The sequence below is a fragment of the Protopterus annectens genome, chromosome 5.part0 (genome assembly GCF_019279795.1).
Source record: "Protopterus annectens isolate FY-2018-M chromosome 5.part0, PAN1.0, whole genome shotgun sequence".
NCBI classification, from domain to species: Eukaryota; Metazoa; Chordata; order Ceratodontiformes; family Protopteridae; genus Protopterus; species Protopterus annectens.
Window position 1 is genome coordinate 20,927,541 of NC_056735.1, and position 24,764 is coordinate 20,952,304.

The 24,764-nt window shown below is 39.2% G+C and overlaps 1 protein-coding gene across 1 annotated transcript in view; it reads left to right on the forward strand.

The window, feature by feature from the left end:
* LOC122802455 overlaps positions 1-24,764 on the forward strand; it is a 707,224-nt gene that overhangs the window by 583,358 nt on the left and 99,102 nt on the right. Inside the window, exon 7 of the mRNA XM_044072076.1 lies at positions 1,752-1,829. Coding sequence (XP_043928011.1) covers positions 1,752-1,820 — 69 coding nt within the window. The 3' untranslated portion in view covers positions 1,821-1,829. The remainder of the gene's footprint in view (positions 1-1,751; positions 1,830-24,764) is intronic.

Sequence of the window (24,764 nt, forward strand, 5' to 3'; positions counted from 1 at the left end):
CTCAGTTTCAGCAAGAAGACAGAATGTCTAGAGCTAAGAGTTCTTTCTATTGTCTGGAAACAGAAATAATTACAGGTTTCAAATGTTAAAATGTTTAACAGTTTTACGACTTCCAGTTCTGGGCAACTTCTGAAAGATAAGTATTTTTTACAGAGAAATGTTAAATTCTGTTGGTATCTGTTTTGCGTGGGAACTAGAGGCAGGTGTCAAATAGTGATGTCATCTAGCTAACCCAGCAGTAATATTTATTATTAAGAACTATTTCAGAGAGAAAGTCTGTACATTTTGTATCTTGTCTTGGATCTGAACACATCCATCTTTAGCACTTCTCATCTGTATTTGCCTGGCTTTGTAAGTAAGACTTGGATCATAGTATCTCTCTTACTTATAGATAGGAATATAGCAATATTAGTTCAGATGTTTTCTGTATTTGTGAGACTGTCCTGCAATGTTGTTTTAAAATATTTCCTGTGATTCTGAACTCTGTTGTCACTGTAGAGTATTGTATTGTGCTTTTATTATTTATTATTCAATATATTTAAACCTTTTAATTGTGGCTGGTTTGTTAGATATATTTAAGCTCTTAGCGTACTTGCATATGTATTCAGTGACACTGTAGGCTACTCTTAAATAGCCTTAGTCTTGGACACACTTACCATTTGGATAATAGTAACATCACACTGTGGAACTGGTGAGCCATTGAGAAGAGCCTTATAGTAGCTGATAAAGTGGTCGGTGGCAACTGGTACTACCGTATAGTTTGGGCAGAAGGGGGCAAAGCTAGTGAACCTGTGCCGGCCTTCCCCAGGACTGTTTGTGTGTTTGTATATAAATCAAATCTCAAAGTGTGTGTGTGTCAGCTACTTGGGCAGGGACACAAAGCACTGGTTGGAGAGATAGGCTGCTGGAGGTTTTGGCTTGACCACTCAGCTGAGATCTTAACCCTATAGCCGTGCCAGTGAGGAGTCTTATTGGGGATCTGGAGAAAGAGGGAGAAGCCAGCTCCAGACTGACTATGATCTCTGTGTGCTCTTAAGGGAAATTGTACTTTACTGTGTGTGTACTTGTCATCCTCCCAATGTGCACGTCCCTCACTGGTGTTAGTGGTGAGGATTGAGGCTTTTTGATTACTGGGCCAGTGCAGCAGCGTCACAAGTATGATGAGGTTTACAGGACTATGAGCTTAATTGTAATGAGGCTTTACAGGACTATGAGCTTAATTATGAGACTTTACAGGATGATGAGCTGAAGTATGATGAGGCTTTACAGGACTGTGAGCTTTAAGTATGCTGAGGCTTTACAAGACTGTGAGCTTTTAAGTATGATGAGGCTTTACAGAATAATGAGCTTGGGTATCATGAGGCTTTACACGACTGTGATCTTAATTATAATGAGGCTTTACAGGACTATGAACTAAAGTATTTTGAGGCTATCACCAAAAGAGTGCTATAAATTTACATGCTTGTAAGTTACATCGTGAATTTTTCCTATTCCCTTTCAGAAGTGCACAGTGAATATTCTACAGTTTTTATTATTGTCTAAAAGCAGACCATCCTACTTAATGGTTGTTATTTAAAGTAATATGTTAAATTTCCTGCATTAGAATATAGAGTGCATGTTTCAGTGTTGCTAAGATTTTTTTATTTACTACCTTAATTATTAACCTTTTCTGAAAAATTTAATCAAATAATGCTATTTAAGAATTTTAAAACAGTGTAGTTATACTCAAGTAATTTTTTCTTTATTTGTAGCCAACAAAGAGTGTTAATCGACAACTTTTTCAGGAGTCTTCAAACTCTCCAAAGTCGCATGAGGATTAGTAAATTAAGGTAAGGATTTGTCTTATTTTTCAGAATTCAGTGTTACCTTAATGCTTTCACATCTTTAGGAAGTCTGAAAATTCAAAGACATACCAAGATCTGATGAAAATTTATATAAAGATATTGAGCATAATATGAAATCATTTTATAGGTTCAAAATATGTGGTAGGAGTAGAATCATATAAACTGATAAACTTTGTGTAGATTTCTAAAAAAAATTTCAGATGCAATAAATTATAGATGTATTTACAAAATCCTATGCAGAACAGTTTGGCTCCACAAAGGGGGCAATAAATTGTCCTAGTAACATCCAGGTAACCTCTGATACTGAAATCAAATTAGGTTATATTGAAAAAGAACTGCACAAACTAGACCCATACAAAGCACAGGAGGAGATGTAATTAGTAATAACGACCTGAAAACACTTCGGCATGAACTTAATAGAACCATTTTATCTATTATTCACTACGTTGGATTGCTAACTTATCTTTAAGGGAAAATGAAGTAGGACAACCCGTGAGTCTTACAGACCATAAGTTCACTTTCGTGTTGTGGAAGTGTAATGCAGAAGATTGTATTGGATAAATTGTCAGAATTTGAAAGGTCATGACTTGAAACCATATATCAGCATGCATTTGCTGAAAATAGTTGTATTACCACCTGTAACATCATGTGCTATAACAATATAATAAAAGTTATAAATGATAAAATGTGCTCTGATGTAATTTATATACATTTAACTTCGCCGTTTGATAGGGTCATACAGAAAACACTGATCATTAGATTAGAATAACTAGGTATTGATGCACTCTTGATAAGACAGATAGCTGCATGGCTTACAAATCATGGCTGGTACCATACAGCAAGTGGACGGGTGAAATTCTTGGGTATAGTTAAGGAGCCCCACAGGGCTCTGTCCAGGTCCCATATTTGTGCAGGTTGTATCTTTCAGAACTATCTTTTTGATCTGAGGTGTACTACAGTCTGTATGCAGATGACAGGGAAATGGGTAAATTGATTACATGTGTTACAAATAGGGCATTTCTGCAAAGAACTTTAGTAAATTGACCATTTGGGCACAGGAGAATAATATACTAATAAATACATCAAAAACTAAGCATATGAGATGTGGAAGACCTAAACTGAAGGTGAATATTTAATACAGTACAATTGAAACTAGATTCATTTAAGGACCTAGGTATATGGGTAGATCAAGCTTTGAGTTTTTCTAATTACATCAATCAATTGATAAATGATAGTTACAGAACTATAGGTTGCATAAAAAAGATTTCTAAAATCTAAGAAATCAAAAATGATGAAATCATTGTTTGTTAGTTACATTAGACCCAAAGTTTGAATATGGAATATCAATATGGAAACCTTATAAGAAAACAAGCATGAATAAACTGGAAATAGTACAGAGTAAATATACTAAGGGCATCCATGGATGTGAAAATTCAAGTTATATGAAAGACTAAAATATCTGAACTTGTACAGTGTTTCATATAGATATTTTAGAGGCGACCTTATTCAGGCATATAGGACATTTAGAAACAACTATCTCTGGGAATGTTTGGGGTTATCAAAAAGTACTAGAGAATCATCAGGCAACCTATGTAGAAGATTCTATAGGAATGAGAAGTGCACTAACTGGTTCTCTGACAGAGTAGCTGATGCTTGGAACAGACTACCAAATTACATCAAAGCAAGCACTAGTGTAGATATTTTAAGAACAACCTGGACACATTATGGGAATAACGGCTTTGGTATACTGGCAGGCTAGAAAAACTTTATTGTCTATGCCTGAAATGTATGTATTTGATGAAGACCATATAACTTACAACATTTTACTAATCATGATTTGTTTTCAGGTCTGTAGGTAATTTGCTGAGTGGTTTTCATATTTAGTTGTGCTTCAGGCCTCATTCTTCCTATAATGCTAGAGATTTATTAGATGTTGATGTTTATATTGGAATAGTTTTATGTCTGTGGTGGAGGAAGTGGTGGGAAATAGTGTGAAAGAACTGAATAGGCATTGATAGAGATGAGATCAGGTACAGAATTAGTCTTTTTCTCATATTTAATGTACATTGGCGTATCGTTATGTTTCTGTCAAGCTTGTGCATAGTATCTAAAGCAAAATAAAATGCTTCCACTTTTCACAGTTACATTACTGTCTGCAATTTAAAATATATGCAGTGCACTCTTTGGTTTGCATATGTATGCCTTATATTTTATATTCAGTCATATTTATTGTCTTTGTGAGAGCATCTAGACATGTGTTAAAGCACATGGGATTCTGGGTAATAATTTAATAGAGAAGGTGAGAACAGATAAAATCATGGAAAAAAGAAGGTTCCTGACTGGAAACCAAGAAGGCTATTATCTTGGTGGTTGACGCTTCAGTGATAGGTGAGCTGTAAAGTTCTCTTTCAGACATTGTTTCTCAAGCCACAGGTTTCATTCATCAGTACTGTGACTACTGGTTGCCTTCCATATCGGAGCTGGGAAGAATCAGTTGCAAAAAAGTAAACATCATGTTTAGTCCAGTCTGTTTCTTATAAAAGATTACAAAAAATATTCAATAAGCATCTGACACGAGTAGATGTCTTGTATAAGTTTTATTCTGTTGTGCTTGACAAAGGTACAGTGAGTGTCAACATCAAAATATATGCTTCAGGAAACTTGGATCTACAGGCTGACACTTCTAGTATTTTAGATAAGTCTTAGGTTCATAGGTAAGTACTTGTCTAGCTACATTGTGGGCCATTTTAAGCCTAGCCAATTTCCCCTTTTGTGCTCAAAATAACCCATCCCCATTTGGTTATAGATTGGCCTTACCCATGCAATGGTCAATAGAAAATAACTGGGATCATACTATAAATAACCTGAAGGGATCCATGCCTGGAATAAAGCATTTAGGAGCTGCCTCTGTCCATTAGTAGTACTGGGGGCAGTCCTGAGATAGATTTTCTATTTCCCATCCATAGGTCTAAGTTGTGCTTGAATATGGACAGGCATGAACTTTGTTTAATGTAGGTGGTGAGTCTGTCCCATAGCAGCAGTATCCTCTGTTAGATAAACCTGTCCCTCCAGACCATTCTGTTGATGTTGCAGAAGAAGTTTATATCCCTAGTCTGAGTATTTCTGATGCCGTTTGACTTGCTGATGTGCAGTAAATCCATCAATAATAGGTTATAGGACGTCTTGTATGCCAGACACGGGTCACCTCTTAGCAGTCTGTAGGATATCGAGTATAGTGAAAGGGCTTTGAGTCAGTCCACATAGGACTTGTTTAGGCTTTGTATCCTTTTAGCAAGGTATCTCTATGGGCATTCCAGTTATTGCATGTGTCTGGACAAATACATGACGGGGGGGGGGGCATTATACTCTATAATTTGCCTAATGAGCATCATATCTAGTGTGTGTTCATAGGTTCATACTAGGCTATCTGCCCTAGGGCATTTATAAGCCTAGCCAGAGTGTGTTTGGCTTTCACCACCCATTTTAAATGAATTTTGCTATGCCCTTTTTCGAGGTTAGTATACTGTGCCTCTGTCTAACAGTGACACAGAAGTGATACCCGGGGTAAACCTACGATCTCCCATCCACTCATCAAGATTCCTCTTGAAGAGAGTCAATGAGGGACTCTGCCTAACCTGGACTGGGATTTTATTCCAGAGTGAAGGGAGCCTCTGGGTTATGAATCTGTCCCTCCAGCATGTCCTATTTATTTCAGTGCTGAGGTTCAAGTCCCTCGAGCGCGTAGCTCGAGTTTTGTATTTTATTTATATATATATATATATATATATATATATATATATATATATATATATATCTACGCAAGACTATATTTGATAATGTTGCCAACCAAAAACTCTCCAAGTAGAGGAATATGTGATCTTATCTTGTATACCTGTTAACCATATTCAGTCAAACTCACTCACTGTCACTATCAGTGTTTCTTTTCATTATGGACAAATTTAAGCAGTCTGCAAACTAGTTTCCAGACTTCTATATGAGCACGATTTTTTATTGCATTGGATATTACTGCTAATACTGCTAATATGGCTGATAATTAGTGCTGCTCTATACGATGCAAGCTTAGACATCCTTTTATTTTTTTCGCACAGTCTGTTTGACAAAGCCCTTCTTTGCCTTTTACTTTTCCCATATCAGTAGTAAAACATTCTGAGCTGTTTTGTACAAAAATTATGCCATAAAATGAAGGATTTTCTTAGCTGGATTTAGTGCTGGGAGGAAAATCTTCATCTGTGCCAATTATTGCTGTGGGGGAACACCGTTTAGAGCATCCATGTTAAATATGAAAGATTTCTCTGTAATATTAGATCGCACGATTGAAAAAGGTGAGTGAATATAGACTCCTAAGTTACTTTTTTACAGTAAATAGGAAATATTATTTTTGTGTGTACATAAAATTACAGTTTACAGCTGCTTTGGCCTCTCAGCTAATCACCTCATGAGAAAGGCAATTTTATAATTGTGAAACCCCCAAAACCCAATGCTAAGGAACAATAACTAGCTGGACATTTTAAGCATTTGAATGTTGCCATTATAATACCAGGACAATGTCACTGACATACAAAAAATGCATTTTATGACTTCACAGCAGCGTACACCATATTTTTTTGCAGTATTTTCTACAAATGAATGTCATTTATTTATTTTATTTTATTTTACATTTGTTGACTGGGCTAGTCTAGCTGGATACATGTCCATTTTCAGTAGTGGCCCGGGGAGAAAAGAAATATAAAAGTCATAACAGATCAAACTAAAAAATACAATTGTAACGAAAAATAATTTTTTTTTTTTTTTTACAAATACAATAGTCAGTGAGGATAACATTAGCAGTAAACATCAATGGGTAATGTACAAGAGATGGTCAGTATCCAATATATACATAAATTTTATTTGCAATAATATGGTATTTTGCTTCTTTAGGGTAAAATTATAAAGTTTCAGCGTAATTATTAGTTTAAAAGGAAAAAAGCCATGAAATAAACTACACGGCACAGTTCCCCAAGTTTAGTTAGCCATGCTTTCAGTTACAGAAAGCTTGCATTGACCCTGGACTGCACGTGTATCAGCATCCAGCGGTTTGCGCATACACAGATTGACCCTCGACTGCACGTGCATCAGCATGCAGTGGTTTGCTCATGCACAGATTGACCCTGGACTGCATGTGCATCAGCATGCAGTGGTTTGCTCATGCACAAATTGGCCCTGGACTGCACGTGCATCAGCATGCAGTGGTTTGCTCATGCACAGATTGACCCTGGACTGCACGTGCATCAGCATGCAGTGGTTTGCTCATGCACAGATTGACCCTGGACTACACGTGCATCAGCATACAGTGGTTTGCTCATGCACAGATTGGCCCTGCACTGCATGTGCATCAGCATGCAGTGGTTTGCTCATGCACAGATTGACCCTGGACTGCACGTGCATCAGCATGCAGTGGTTTGCTCATGCACAGTACATCAGCAAAATCTCTCTTTTACAATGCTTCATGCTCACAGCAGTGACATCAGGATGATTAAGGTCATCTTTGTTTTGATTCATAATATTTTAAGCTGACCTTTTTTGTTTAATAGCAGCTGCCCACATAATAGATGGTTTAGCCTCTCTAGCTGCATTAGTTCGAGCCACAGACTTGGTTTTCTTTTCTTAATTAAATTCAGGCAATAAAAGACAGGAGAATGGATACAAACTGAATAGAAGAGAAAAGGAGGAGGAAGTCCCATTCAGGCAGAAAGGTCTAGGTTCATAGATTGCATGAACAAGCTCAAGGTACATTGGCCATCAAGCAGCTGGATCCCATGCTGAACTTGCAAGTGCCTATACTGGATCCCATGCTGAACTTGCAAGTGCCTATACTGGATCCCATGCTGAACTTGCAAGTGCTTATACTGGATCCCATGCTGAACTTGCAAGTGCCTATACTGGATCCCACTCTGAACTTGCAAGTGCCTATACTGGATCCCATGCTGAACTTGCAAGTGCCTATACTGGATCCCATGCTGAACTTGCAAGTGCCTATGCTGGATCCCACGCTGAACCTGCAAGTGCCTATACTGGATCCCACGCTGAACTTGCAAGTGCCTATACTGGATCCCACGCTGAACTTGCAAGTGCCTATACTGGATCCCACGCTGAACTTGCAAGTGCCTATACTGGATCCCACGCTGAACTTGCAAGTGCCTATACTGGATCCCACGCTGAACTTGCAAGTGCCTATATAGTCATCCAGTTCCTTCTAGAAGGTATGATGTGATGGGCTCAGTTTAATTGAGATATGAAGTTGTTGTGTTTCATGGTGCAGTAGATATTAATTTTTATTGAGACATGAGTTCCTTCTTGCAACTGAGGTCAGCGGGGGTATTCTAACCGAGGGTTTTCAGATAGTAAGTAATCTTCTAAAGCTGTAGATGTGATGTATAGGTCTTTTATAAGCAGCTGGTAAGATACAGATGAGTGAATTATTGTAGTCTGTAACTATAAGGTGAATGCAGTTCTTTGATTCTCCTTGTACCTTCTGCAGGTGTACCATATGGCATGTAAGAAGGTCACAGAAAATGCTACAGTCTTCTAAAATTGGTTTCATAAGAGCTATGTAAAGGGAACAAAGTTACTTCCTTGACATGGCTGTCAAATCCTTGACAATCAGTTGAGTGCTACTGTATGCTTTGTGAACGGTACTGGATATATGGGTATTAAAGAAATGATTTTCATTTACAAGGACTCAAAGGTCTTTCATTAATTTCCCAACATTTACCTGGTTCCATAAATGCAAACGCCAATCATTTGATAACCAATAATAAAAGATCGAAATACACTAAACAATGAATGCACCTAAATCCAAAGACATTAAACACCATGTAACTGCTAAACAAAGTACTTTTACCAATGCAAAATAAAATGTAAATAAAAATGTGTTAAAGCTGTGTGTATAGGCATATATATTATATAAGAATATGTGATTGCTGTCATAATATTGAACACATAAGTAAGCCAAAACCAAGAAAGCTGTTAATACTAACAACCTTAATAAACAAGCCTAAAATAATGAACAAATTAAAACATATCTACTGAGTAAAACAAACTCCCAGAAGCATTTTTGCAGTTTTCCTCTACACCCTTCAAGTGAGGGCTTTGCCTCAACCCCCTCTGTCACTTAAATATACTAACTCCACAGTCACATAGTCATGCTGAAAAGGCAAGGGTGAACCACATGTTAAAGTACTCTAATCCTCCTTAAAGTATTATAGTTCCCCATACTTTTTGTACAACACTAAACATAACAGACAGACCAAAGAACCGTGTAACCCCCCCCATGCACCAGACCACCCAAGTCAAGCAATACACAAACTAAACCTATATAGTTTTAATCCAGCAGGGATAACAGTAACTTCCACTGATACTGGATTGGTGTTACAGATGTGAAGAGTATAACCAGCTGTTATACGACATGCTCACTATATATATATATATATATATATATATATATATATATATATATATATATATATATATATATATATATATATATATATATATATACTTATTCATGTAACAAATAAAATAACCATGTAATAAAATGAACTCCTTAATCACTTGATAAGAGCTTTCTTCCCCAATATGAGACTTTGTCAGACTGAGTTAAACAACAACTGATCAAACTTGTATATCCTATCCATTGTCCACAAATCATGTGACAATCCCATGATCAGCCCCTGAGTTTTTTCTTTTGAAGTAATTTTTTTTTAAAATTTTCGGCATCTTTTAATCCTGAATAGTTGCAGGCATCCAGCTTAACCTGATGACTATATTCTTTCCAGTTCATAAGTATCATCAGTATCTAATTTAGTTTCATAATTTAGCAAAGCATGAATTACAACAAATAAAAAAAACTTTTTCTCTTACTGCATGCTTCAGCACACTCTGAGACTGCATGCTTGCCTCTTTGATTTCAGAAGTATACATGTGCTCATAAATCCTAAAGTGCAGTTCTCTGAAAGTTATACTTGCATGAAAAGATCCATATTGTGTACACAAGTCAACGCAGACTATGTACTTGGATTTGCAGTTGAAAGCTCTGGATATATAATGATTTTTTTTACCTTTTATAATTACTTTGGCATATCCACTTTTAAAGTGTTGACAATAATTACAGTCATGTCACTTTTATAGTACCATTCAACATAGCACCCATCTAATGTATACAAGATTTGGGGGCAGGGCTATGGTTAGCATAGGTTCATAGGTTCATACTAGGCTATCTGCCCGAGGGCATTTACAAGCCTAGCCCATAGTTTTGTGGCTTACGCCACCCCTTTAGTATGGGGAACTATACCCATTATTTTGCTGTGCCTCTGTCGAGCAGTGACACTGAGGTAATCCCTGGGGTATATCTGCGATCTCCCATCCATTGGTCAAGATTTCTCTTGAACAAGGCCAGCGAGGTGCTCTGCCTCACATATACCGGGATTTTGTTCCACAGCATAGGGAGTCTCTGGGTGATGAATCTATCCCTCCAGCACGTCCTATTAATAGCCATGTCGAGGTTTAAGTCTCCCGCCCTTGTGGCTCTGACGGATCTAGATTTTTTGAGGTGAAGCATATTCATCAAATCTGGGTTTGACATGGCCTGCTGCAAGTGTCGGGTCAGATACATTCCGAATGGGGCATTGTACTCAATCATTGGTCTGATGAGTGATGAGTATAGGGAGACTATGACCTCCCTTGATCTAGATGTGAATCCCTTCATGATAAGGTGGGCAATGTAGAAGGTCTTCCTAACTACTTTAGCTACATGGGTGTCGAATGACAGGCTACTGTCAACCTGGGTCCCCAGGTCCCTGATAACTTCTTCTGTGCTCAGTGGATTGCCACCTATATGGTAGCTAGGGGTAACCTTGTTTTTCCCGAAGGGTATGACTATTCATTTTTTGGCATTTAACTTTAGGCCATGGCTCTGGCACCAGTTATCCGTTTCTGTGAGACCCTTCTGAAGGATATCTGTGTCAGATGTGTTTTCGACTACGGCGCCCAGTTTGCAGTCATCTGCAAACTTTGTCAGCCATAACCCTCCTGTGTTTGCTTGTACTTCGGAAAAGTAGATGCCAAACAGGAGTGGGCCCAGGACTGAGCCCTGTGGGACGCCACTTGTAACAGGCTTTGAGTCTGACATGGCGCCAGCAACTCTGACCCTGTGGGTTCTGTCACTCAGCCAGTTTGCAACCCATCTTGTGATGTATGGGTTAACATTTAAGCTGATGAGTTTTTCAATGATACCCGAGTGGGGTATTGTATCGAAGGCTTTCGCCAGATCGAGGTAGGCTGTATGGACTGCCTTTCCCTCATCAATGGCTTTGGTGACTGTTTCGAAAAAGTCAACCAAGTTTAAAAGGCATGATCTGCCTTTGACAAAGCCAAACTGGGTTGGATCCAAAGTCTGCAAATTCCCTATGTCTTTATTTATGAGATCCATTATGATCCTCTCCATGGCTTTGCAGATAAGGCTTGTCAAGCTAATGGGCCGGTAATTTCCAGGGTCGGTGGAGGCACCGCCTTTGTGAAGTGGGACCACAGTCGCAGTGCGCAACTCCCTGGGTACGTATCCAGAGGTGAGACTATGATTAAACAGCTGTCCTAGCTGTGGGTTTAATTCCTCGTTGAGTTCGTGGAGCACACAGCCGGGGACACCATCAGGTCCCATGGATGCTGTGTTTTTTGCTTTGGAGAGAGCAGTTCTCACTTGGGCGTTAGAGATGTTCGGGGGGCTGCAATCGTTTGGTATAGATATCTCTCCTTTTGGGGAGTTTGCACTGAACCTGTCAGCCAGTATGTTGGCAATGTCTGTAGGATCAGTAATCTTCACATCATTTTGAACTAGTTCTGAGCATATCTGGGAGTTTCCTCCCAGGTTTCTAACATAGCTAAAGAAGGCCTTATGATTGTCTTTGAGTCTTTAGCTATTTTTCTCTCAAAGTTTGCTTTGGATGATTTTATGAGAGCTCTTAGTTTTTTACTTATAGTGATCAAAGGTGTCTTACCTTTTAAGGATTTTGCTCTATCTTGTAGTAGCTTCCTCCTTTTGTTGTAGAGTTTGTTTATGGCTGGGGTCCACCAGACTGGACGCTTGCCTTTGGTACAAAGAGTCTTTGTTTTGCTTGGGATTGCCTTATCCATGCAGTCCTGCAGGTGCTGGTAGAAGGCATTTGTAAGTGATTCAGCGGCTTGAGTACTGTTTTCCGCTGGCTCGGGGGCCTTAAAGAAGACCACACTAGTCTTTAGAAGTGTGAAGTCGGCTTTCGAGAAGTTCTTTACTGTGGTCTTTTTTATTTCAGGTGGGGGTGGGATGAGGACCTCCAGCGAGATTAGTTTGTGATCTGATCTCACCAGTGAGGGGTATACTTCCGGTGTTGAACATTGTGCTCCCATGTTCGTGATGATGAGATATGTTTTCTCCTCTTGTGGGGATGATGACTAGTTGTTCCATGGCATTTGAGTTTATGAATTCCAGGAACTTTTGGGCTAGGGTGTTTGGGCTTGAGTAGTGTTCCCAGTCTATATTAGGGTAATTGAAGTCACCTAGTATGATGGTGTTTGGAGATACATTTATCCCCTATAGTGTTTTCAGGAAAGCCATGTGAGGTTCCTGAGTTTGTGAAGGTGGCCTGTAACATGCTACAATTTGCAGAGCAGTCTTGCCTATGGTTAATTGCACCTGGATGGTCTCCGATGCATCGTGCGTTGCCACCAATCTTGAGGTGTGGGTGTCCTTGATGAATATGGATACCCCCCCCCCTCCTTTCTTGGTATTGTCCGGATGTTGGGGCCGGAACGCATGATATGAGGTAAAACCTGATAGTGCTGGGGTGCTCTCAGGAGCCTTGAACCAGGTTTCTGCCACAGCACAGACATCGATGTTCTCATACTGAGAAGGGCCTCGAGTGCGTGCATTTTGAGATTGAGACTTCTGGCATTGAGCAGCATTACCCTTAGTTTTTTTCCTTTTTTGTGTTCTAGGGTGGTAGGTTTAGAATTTGAGCCTTGCCTAAAAAAGGCACTATGGGGGTGGCAAGAGCCTTTGCCAATATCCGGAATCCCAGGGGTGACAGGTTCAAGCCGTCCCTTGCGAAGCAGCGTGGCTTGTCCAGCATGTCATCCCAGGCAGACAGACATTGGATCCCCTTTGAATGACACCAGACTTTAAGCCAATTGTTAAAGCTGATCATCTTATCTCTGTATTGTGGCATCATTCTTGGTGAAGGTAGGATACTGCTCAAGGTCAGGGTCATACCTGCCTGGGCTACATAATCAGAGAGCTCCTCAATGTCTCTTTTCATGTAGTCCAAGGAGGTACAACTCAGGTCGTTTACTCCAGCATGGACAATGACTGAGTCGTATTTGTACCTGCTGTTGAGAGACCTGAGTGCTTGCGTTATGTGGCGGATTCTAGCGCCCGACAGGCAGCTTACTGTAACCCTCTCCTTACTCAGTCTGGTGAGCGGGACGCCAGTGTGTCTGACTATGGAGTCACCAATGACTAGTGTGTCTGGCATTGTGTTTGGCCTTAAGGGCTGTGACTGTTTGACACTCTGACTGTGAGGTCTATGTGTTGCAGGTGTTGTGTTCTGAGGTGGTAGTTGTTTGGGTGTCTGCTTTGGTGGCCTCTGCTGTTTTGGTAGATTTTTGATCAGAGCCTCCGAGTATGTCTTTGTGTGTTTATGTGTATGATTTGAGGTTGTGATGGTACTATGTGAGACTGGGTCTATAGTGTGTGTGGTAACCTTCTCCTCCTCCTGTCTGGTCTTGCCAGTCCTATGTTGAGAGAGCTCAGCCTCCAGTTTGGCCATATAGTTGCATCTCTTGCATGTATTTGTGTTTTGTGGGAGGAGGAGAGGGTTGTCTGTGTACATGAGGCAATTGTAACATTGCCTCAATATTCCCAGGTTCACCAGCTGAGCAGGAGAGGACACTAGCAACTGATCCCTCGACATGCTAGAAGGAATAGACAAAAAAACTTTAAAAGAGATTCGGGGGATGTGGGTGACCGAGAAATGGGGTTTGCCTTTTTGGGGTACTATCTATAACAAGAGTGCTGTATCAAGGTGATAAGTACTGTAGGAGCACGTGCTAGGTTTAACAGATAGAGAATAGTCTACTTGGAGTCAGGTAGAGATGATCTTTTTAGTTATAGGATACGCTGATTAGATCAGTAGTATAGTTCGAGGAAGGTAGTTTTAAGGGAAAATTTGAAGAGTGGACTTTAGGTAGCCCGAATAGTTTAAACCTGCTTAACCGGCGCTGCCCTAGTGTGCAACAGTGGCAACTCCGCGCTAAATCGCGCAAACGCGCGTTTAGCGTGTTTTATATCAGGGGGCTGAAAGAAGCTAGGAACTGGCCCAAAACGACCAATAGACTACAAGTTACTGGCTGAAACCTCACAAAACTGGACCAACAGGCAGCTCAATGCTTCCCACTCCCACTGGTAAGCAAGGGAACTTCCTACCTCCAAATTTGGCAAAGAATCAGTAACAGGAACTGCAAACAAAGTCCAGGGATCAGCAAGCTCTGAAACTGGACTACTCTAGCTCAGTAAGGCGGGAAAACAAGAGATATTTTTTTTTTTTTTTCAGAAACAAGCAGAAACAGATACAGTAGACACTTATAAATGCTATAAATCGGCTATCACAGCCTACACAAACAATTTGCAACAATTACAGATTTTAAAAGTAACAAACTGAGAATTCAAGTGCAATAACAGAATAAATGCAGAAAAACAATTACAATGTATCAGCAAGCAGGCGAAATACAGTTGCTAGATAAATAGAAGTGGAAAGCCACAAAAATATACTTAAATCAGGTAAAGTCGCTTTTTTAGCTCTCTGAAGCTTGGATTACTCTGCTGGCCACCACGAGGATCTGTGCTGAGTAGGTACAAGCTAAAAACCTGCGTTTAGCGTGTTTTATATCAGGGGGCTGAAAGAAGCTAGGAACTGGCCCAAAACGACCAATAGACTACAAGTTACTGGCTGAAACCTCACAAAACTGGACCAACAGGCAGCTCAATGCTTCCTACTGGTAAGCAAGGGAACTTCCTACCTCCAAATTTGGCAAAGAATCAGTAACAGGAACTGCAAACAAAGTCTAGGGATCAGCAAGCTCTGAAACTGGACTACTCTAGAAAACAAGAGATATTTTTTTTTTTTTTTTCAGAAACAAGCAGAAACAGATACAGTAGACACTTATAAATGCTATAAATTGGCTATCACAGCCTACACAAACAATTTGCAACAATTACAGATTTTAAAAGTAACAAACTGAGAATTCAAGTGCAATAACAGAATAAATGCAGAAAAACAATTACAATGTATCAGCAAGCAGGCGAAATACAGTTGCTAGATAAATAGAAGTGGAAAGCCACAAAAAATATACTTAAATCAGGTAAAGTCGCTTTTTTAGCTCTCTGAAGCTTGGATTACTCTGCTGGCCACCACGAGGATCTGTGCTGAGTAGGTACATGCATTCCACTTTACTTGTGTAGCCTTTTCTGTGGCAACTGGGGAGTGTAGTAATTTGTACTTGGAATACACTTTCTGGTTCCCTTTCTTTAGGGTGTGAACCCCCACCCCAATTTGCCATTCTCAAGAAACTTTCACTGCCATGCAAGCAAAATAAACAAAGCATGTTAGTCATGTTTCTCGAAGCTCTCTTAAAACCAGCCAAGGCAGGAGAGTCTTGCAGCCATTCAGAATGCAGATTCCACATGTAAGTACCTTGATTCATATAAGCCCAACAACCAGAAGGTTCTAGATTATAGATGGAACCAGTAAGAGGTACTGTAATGTAGAAAACAAAGGTCTGGCAAGCCTATACCAGGATGGCTGGTCATGAAGACAAGGCAAACCCAGGACATGAAAGGCTGAGTAAACCAAAACAAGAGTCTTGTAAATTATCAACTTCTTGATTGGTAACTAGTACAGCTCTGAAAGATTGATGAAATATGTTGGAACTTAGAAACTGCAACCAGTAACTGCACTGGGGAGTTTTGCTTTGGTTGTAAGAGGCAAACTCCAAGTCTAGCAGTCCTAATGCAATGCAGTAGATGGCAGAAGGAGATGGGTGCATATACTACAGTGGGAAAATCATTAGTTGTGGTATGATGTTTAATCAGAGTGATGTTCCTTAGATCGAAACACAATGACTTGAGAACAGCTGAAATCTGGTCCATAAGCATCGGTTCGCCATCTATAATCACTCCTTACCCAAATGTTTGACAACAAATGCAGCACTTCTCCACAATAAGAAATATATGGTGATAGCAGACATGGAAGAATCCCTAAGATCAGCTTCCACAACCATTGCAGGAGTCTTAGATGTGTTGAGCTTAAGCCGATTACGGATAATACAATCATGGATGAATTGCAAGTCCTTTGCCAAGCAATTAAGAGCAGACATAGTCTCCTGAGGAAATGAGAGGCCAAGCTATGTTATCATCAGCATATCAATGAAAGTGCAGAGCTCTTGAATGGATAACATCCCCTAGCAGTAAGTGATAACAGTTAAAAAGCAAAGTACCAAGGATAAAGCCCTGTGGGACCCCACAGTCTTTGAGGGAGGTAGTGTGAGGATGAATTAACCCCTGATACCATCCACTGGGTGCATCCAGAGAAATAGGAGGCAATTCATTCCAGAACAACACCTGAGATGCTGCAGTAATTTTCTAAACAATCATATATGATAGCATGGTCCACCAAATCAAAGGCCTACCTGAGACTGAGAAGGACCATATCAAAAGAATAGTGACACCGATATTTTTCTATTACAACATTATTAAAGATTCCAATAATAGCTATCTTAATGCTGTGTCTCTACTCCTAAATCCAAACTAGAAAGGATCGCTGATGCCTTATTCATTTAGATAAACGTTCAGCTGAAGGAACGCCATTTTCTCAGGAACCTTACCAGCAAAGGGAAGGTATGCAGTTAGGTGATTTTTTTAGACTATCAGAATCTAAGCCAGCCTTTTTAAGAATGGTAGTAACCAAAACTTCCTTTAGTTATTATTGGAAAAAAACTTCTCAAGTGAGGCAGTGACAATCTGAATGAAAGCAAGCTCAATGACCTCTAAAGATACTAAACAAGCTTAGTTGGGCAAGGATCCAGTGGACAGGTTGTAATATACATACCAGAGTGTGAGAGGTTACCATAGTCAACAATGTCAAACTCATTCTATTCAAGCTAAATGCTCAACTTCTTGTAACCCATAACAAAGCCTGTGTTAATGTATGCCAACAAAGGTCTAATGAGAGCAATCTACATGATAAAATACTGTCCAACCACCTCACATTCACCAGAAGATAAGGCCATTGCAGTAGCTAGAAATCCAGGGTTACAAAGATACTCAATGAGTCAAAACAGGGCAGCCAGATGTTTGCTGCATCAAAGATCACTTTGGAAAGTTACGTAGATGTTTTATGATTTTGTCTTATAATTGTTTTCCATCTGATACTCAGGCAAGTGAGTATCCAGTGCAGACCTCCAGAAGCTGTCCATCTCCTCTTGCTCCTTGCAAAACAATGTTTTGATGTTTTTAGATGTCTGTGTTTCACCAACACCGTCAGTGTGAGCCATTCTCTTGAGACCAGTAAATTAATTTAAACAATCTAACAATTAATATTTAACAAGAAAACACACCAAACTGCAGTGGGTATATAAATAAATGCATATACTTTGCATATGTTACATACACCCAAATATAAGTGAAAGTTATTGTATGTAAATAATATACTGCATAAAACTGAATGTTATTTTACTTGCATAATACTTTGTGTGCAAAGGGGGCTGCCTATGGCATATACAGCAAGTAACATATGCTGTATTTATACAAACTGCATGTCTACTGAAAATCCCAGGAAATGATGCCACCAAATGTTGACTAAGTACGAAATTATCCTAAACTACATGGGATACATAAACTGCTAGAATTCTTCTAAATATTTGCATTAACTGTAACATTTATATATTATCTAATGCGCAGAGGTCTAAGCCATCTATAAGTGCACTGATATCATATACTGTATATAGTTTGTTTGAAAATCTGTACTGCATTTAATCTGTTACTCACTGTACTTGGCTATTTTTTATCACTTAAGACATAGGCAAACATACATTAACAGAAAAGAAGTCGAAACATATTAACATTTTTTAACATTTACATACATTATACATCACAAATCTTTTCTTTGTAATTATCATCAGTCCAACATTACATAAATTGCTGAATTACTACCTTTCCTTAATCCGCATTCCTCCTCCTATGAACATATTTCTGCAAGTATTGTTCCCACAATTTACATTTATTTGTATGTAAATTGTTCCTTCCCTTATTTAAACACCCCTTTCCAGTTCTTTTATTTCCTTTATAATATTCAATACTTAAAATGCATTTGATTTTGAATTTGATTTCCATTTTCTAGTGGTGCTTTTTGGCAGCCATCTGTAATTTGTTCAGCCAATATGTCTGGCAGAGTTTTCTGTAGGACTCTTTTTTTTAAGTCTGCCAACTCATTACACTCCTAAAATACATGTTCTCAGCTGCATATTTCTTCCCCATCACACCTCCAACTTTAGCAATCTACCTGAGGAAAAATTATTTGAAGTCTGATTAGAGTACCTATGCAGACACTTTCAAGCAAAGATCTTAAATCTTCTGGACTTTGCATACTTGAGAGTCATACATATGACCTTCATTCTTCTCGTATAAATTGTTTTTCCAGTCTCTCTTCTCAATAGTTTCTAAACCCCTATGATTGAATTTTATAGTTATCATGCAACATTTTAAATGCCCTACTAATCCCTTTAACAACAGCTTCTGTCCTAGATTTGACTGAAATCGCCATCAGAGCTGGTCTTTCACTTAAGTTTCCTCTCTTCTCTTTGCCTATACTGTGATATCAATCCCTGATAGGGAAGACAGTTTCTAGCCTGCAGTCCAAATGGCTTCTTGGCCCCATCTCATTCTATTACTGCATCTACAGTTATTTGTTGCCAGTGCCTTGGTTCCTCTGCCAGTTTTCTCCAACAAGTTCCTCCCCCCTTTTGCCTATTTTCTGTACCCCTACTTGCAGTCATCCCTACTGGCAAAATCTCCTTTCTCCATTCTTGTGTTGGCTTAGCTCTTAGAATACGTTCTGCTACTTTATGAATATAGTATTCTTTATGGTTGTTATTATTCTCCTTAAGGATCTGCATCCAAAATCCCGGTCTCTATTTCTTGAGCTCCCCCATCCCTCATCTTCATCATCATCCCTTTCCATTTTGAATTATAACATTCTACTTGTGTTATGTTTTTATGAGCCTTAACTGTGTAGCTCTAAAATATCCATTCAAATCAGGTAATCCTAAACCATCTAGTTCTATTGGAAGAATCAACTTATCCCATGTAACTCTTTCTCTCTCATATAAATTCCTTCAACTCTTCATTGGTTATTGTCCACATCTTCTAACTTGGTTGATAAAAATATGCCTGACCTGTATATAAAATTATAAAGGAACTAAAAACATTTTCACTGCTTGTATCTTGCTATCCATATAAATGAAGAACTTCCAGATGTTCTTCGTGTTTCACTGTTGCAGTCATTACATTTGGGTAATCTTCATAAAACCTAAAAAGAGGAACTGTGGCAAGCAAATGGCACACGAACAGAAAATAAAAACAAATCCTTTAATATAATAAAGCGCTTTTCGTTTGATACAATGTACAAACTTCTTCAGACAAACAAAATCCCTTGCTCTAGTGCTATAAATACTAAATCAATTAATAATTCAATTAAGCAATAAAATCAATGATGCACATTTAAACAGGAATGACCGCTTTAAAACACCTTCAATGCAAAATAGGTCCAGACTCTAAAGCCAGTTATAATAGCAAACATTAAGTCGTCTCGCATAACAAGACCTACTGAATAAAAAATAAACAATGGAAACAGTATTGAAAAACTTATTAAACAAAAAATTAAACTGTGAACTAAAAACAAAGTGGAAAAAAATAAAAAAATTATCATCTTAATAAACTCTTTAGTTTCAGAATGCTGCTGATAGAGCAGCATTCATTCAATCCAGGCAAATTGTAGGCATTTAATCTGATCTGCCAGACTAACTCTAGTTCTTCCAACTTTAAGGGTGCTGGACCACCCCTAACATCCTGACAAACCTGATCAACCACCAAAAATTTAAAACTGTGATCGGGATAAGATAAAATATGCTTAGCTAAAGCGTTTTCGAGTTTATTTTTTCTAATAGCATAAATATGTTCATAGAGGCAATCACGGAGACGCCTCTCCGTTTTTCCAATATAGAAAGCCAAACAAGCCTGACACTTTGCTAAATAGGCTATCATCTTAGAATTACAGTTCACTCTACATTTTAAAGTGTACTGTTGGTCATGCACCTTAAATCTATTAGATTCTATAATATATTGACAATAGTTACAGGATTGACATTTGTACATGCCAACAGTTCTAAAACTTCCAGATTGATGTTGTTCGAAGAAAGCTTTAAGATTTTTAGCTTTCTTATACACAACTTTTGGTTGATCTCCAACCCTGTTGGAAACACTGGGATCACTTCTAAACAGTGCCCAATTTTTACATATAATGCAAAAGCAAGCATTACTATTGATGTTATAAGTTGTAATTAAGGCAGGTCCTTGTGCCCTAGACTCGGGGGGGGGGGGGGGCTTGTTAGAATTATTTACTGACTGAGAAACAATATTTTCGTGCTGGAACTGTGTATGTACACTATCTAGAATCGGTTTGTAAAAGCGTCTTAAACGTTTACTCGAAACCTCCTCTATGATGTCATTAACCATAGATTCTGGATAGCCTCGATGTAAGAACATACTCCTTAAAGGAGTGCATTCAGCATGAAAGTCAGTGTCGAGGGTAATAATGCGGGCTGCCCTAACCAAGTGACCCTTTACTATAGCTCGCTTCTGGTAATATGGATGGCAACTAGAATAGTGTAGAAAGGAGTTGGAATACGTATTCTTCCTATGGATTTTTGCCGTAAATTTTTGGATAGAATAATCTTTAGTTAACAAAACATCAAGATATGCAATGGCCTCAGTACTAAATGTAGATGTAAACTTCAAAAACTGAGTAGAACTATTAAAATGATTAACCACCATATCACTGGTCACTCTGTCACCATCCAACAAGATAAAAATGTCGCCAAGGTAACGGGTGTAAAAGATCATTCTTTCCTTGAGGTCAAAGTTATTGAAAACAAAAAGATGCTCCCAATAAGCCATTACCGAGTTAGCAACACTGGCACCTCAAGGGGAGCCCATCGCGACCCCAACTTTCTGTAAATAAAAATTGTCACCAAAAATAAAATAATTGTTGTCAAGAATAAGGTCCAATAATTCATTAACTAATTCCAACTCATTTCTAGTGCCACCATTTAATTTTAATAATTGACCAACCCATTCCAAAGCAATATCATGTGGGATGCACGTGTACAAGTCCTTAACGTCTGTGGTAAGGAAGTTGTATCTAACATCAAAATTTAACGTACTAATTTTGTCAAGGAATGTCCAAGAATCTTTACAGATTTGGTTAACCTTAACCAAATATTTCTGTAAAATTGCATCAACAACTTTTGCGCACGGATATGTAGGAGACCCCCTACTGTCCACAAGGGGACGCATAGGGGGATTCATCACATCTTTATGCATCTTGGGTATGCCAAACAAACAGGGAAATCTTGGGTACACTGTGGACATATAGTTAAAGATGTTCTGATGTATTCTACCTTCAATATACATTTCTTCAATGGTATTTTTGATGATGTTGTAAGCTCTATTAGTTTCAGATCTCGAACTAAGTAAATAAGAAGAACTATCCAATAGATGTAACATCCGATCGCTGTAGGCCACACCATCAAATATAACCAACCCCCCACCCTTATCGGGTTTACATATGTGAATGTCATGCAGTTTAACAAAATCAATACATTCCTTCTCTGCTTTGATGTTTGCATTCAAGATAGAAAAACGATGCACAGGCTGAAATTTCTGACGGATATCTAACTCACACATGAGTTCAAAAATCTGCAGTAGTGGATGTAAAGGAGGGTTGTAAACACTAGGGATTCTAAATTGGTTGCTATTGACCATGTTGGTGCCGCCCATCATTAAGTTGAAGTTAAGTTTCCTAGTAAATAATTTAATGTCTATAATAGTTTTTACCATATCCAATTTCTGGGCGGGAACATACATGTAACCTTTAGAAAATAGTTCAACCAAATTGGGTGTTATAGCAACCGAAGAAAAATTATAAACATTAAAATCCCCATCATCATTAGTTAATATAGCAGGTAAATTTACAGCCTGATGATTAGGCACATCATATGGGTCCTCACAAGTTATAACATCCACAAAATCATTAGCACTTAAAGACAAAGCATACTAAGAATGGGGGGGGGGGTGACAGAAACACCATCAGAAGTAAATGATACATTGTTAACATGTAGTGGTGTACAACAAGTGTTAAGTACATTTAAGTCCTGAATTGTTTGGAATTCTGTTTGGACTTCTGAATAAATTGTCCTGTCTTTTGTTTCGGTCTTGTTCCTAAAAAAATAGAGTCATTGGACCTCAAATTATAATGTTCTGACCTGTTATTGCTTTGCAGTCTATCACTCCTTCTTAGTTCTGTTTGTATCACTTCTTCGTTGGCAGAAGTACTGGCAACAGAAGAATTATTATGTGAAGACTGGTTTTCACAATGGTTAAAATTAATGTTAATAGGTGTGGCTCTATTATCATTGGGAAGATGAACTGGTCTGGATGAGCCTTGCCAGACCTGTGCATTAGGCGGTGTGGGGTACGCACCCCTCCATTGTAAGCCTTCACATCCCTGTTGAGTTTCTTTATTTTGTTGTTTTTGAGCTTATTTAAATATTGATCTATGATTGAAAAAACTCTGCTGTACTCATATTTATAATGAAAAAATTCTTTATCCTGCCTGATCAGCTCGTCCAGCTCAGATACTTGTTTACTGAGAGAATCGACCGACAGGGAATAGTGTTTAATCATTAATTCTAATAACTCAAAACCCTGTCGGTCGAACAAGACAAGTAAATCCTTATGAAAACCCGAATTAGCAGCCAAGCCTGTAGGATATTGGTAGTGCCTCAGTCCCTTTGGAACTATTTTTCGTGTGAGGCACTCCCGAAAATATGAAATTTCAAGCTGAGTCTTTTTTAATTTGACCAGCAAATTATCCAAAGATTTAAGGTTGTAAGTAATATCAACCTGATGTCCTTCATGGATGCATCTGCAGTCATAACAACTGGGTTGTCCTGTCGTCAGGCAGCCCTTCGGTCGGCCGGATTCCAAAGTCCGGGTCCGGCTTCGGCTGATGTCGCACTTCACCCGACGTCATCTCTGCTGGTCTTCGGGTATAAAGGCATCAGCCGACGCCATTTTCCTCAGTCTTTCTTGCCGCGTGGCGCCCGAAGCAGAAGCTGTTCGCAAGTGCCGGTTGGTCAGATCCAGAGATTACTACTACCGAATACTACTTCGAAGACTTCTAAAAGCTAAGTACCCCGTTGGGGACTCTTTCTTGCCTCAGCCGTTGTCAGAAAAAGTCAATAACTGTTTAACTTGTGGGAAACAAATACCTCATAAAGATTTTCACTCTTACTGTTTGCCTTGTTTAGGCCCAGACCACGACGTAGCAGCCTGTTCGGCCTGTGCCTCATTCAACCGACGAACGCTTAGGCGTCGGTCGGAGTTTGCTGAACAGTTTTTCGGCTCAGATTTTGCGTACATTATGCCGTCGGATCCTCCGACTACCCAAATTGTTAAAAAACGCAAAGAAAAGACCGACACTCGCGGTCCACGGTTTCGGCGAAACCATGGTTAAGCAAACATGAGTGTCTCGGTTTCGGCCGAAACCGAGAAAACTGATCAAAGTACAGCTGAATCAATGACTACTACTGAGGTTCCTGCTACCTTACTTGAATCGGCCTCAGAAATTTTACCTACAACAGTGGTTACTAGTGACTTATCAGACACCATCCCTTTGGATGTCTCTACCCCAGCACGTGGTGCTGCTAGGCCTCCTGCAGCCATGTCTATTAAGGCCTTTGCCAGGGCTAAAGTAGCCAAATCTACTAAATCAGTGCCTGTTAAACCCCCTCAACCAGGCCCACTTCTAGTTCACAAATGCTTACTGTGGCAGAAGATTTAATATCTTTAATTAGGGATCTCAATCTCACCCAGACAGGGCCTCTCAGCCCCAGAAAAGAGACCTAGAGCAGAGCCCCCGAGCCTGTGTCCTCTGATGATTCTGCGGATGACTCAGATATTACAGACCAGCCAGAGGCTCCTTTCTCCAATTATGAAGACTCAGATGCTGAAGAATCCATTCCAGCTGCTTCTCCACCAGAAGAATTCTCCTTTGGGGAAACCTTACATGCCATGCGAGAACAATTCCAATGGCAGGAACAGGATTTCTCAGATTCCAGAAAAAGACTTAGGACTTTTCTGCACCTTCCACAGCACAGGCCCTTAGCTATACCTCCTGTCCTCTCTGTTGTGGACGATGCATTTAATGATGTCTGCACTGCACCAGATTCCTTACCTCCAGCCCCTGCCAAACCAGATAGATTTTACAAGGTACCAGACACTCATCATCACCTATACAAGGCCCCACTTGCAGACCCCGAAACTATATCCCAGGGGCCTAAGGCAGTAGCCTCGACCACAGCAAAAAACCCTATTCCTTCTGAAAGGGAAGCCAGGTCTTTAGACAGATGGGGCAAAAAAGTTTACACCTCAGCTACTCTCTCAGCTAGAGCTTTAAACTGTCAGTTTCACATGATACAATACCAAGAGTTTATGCT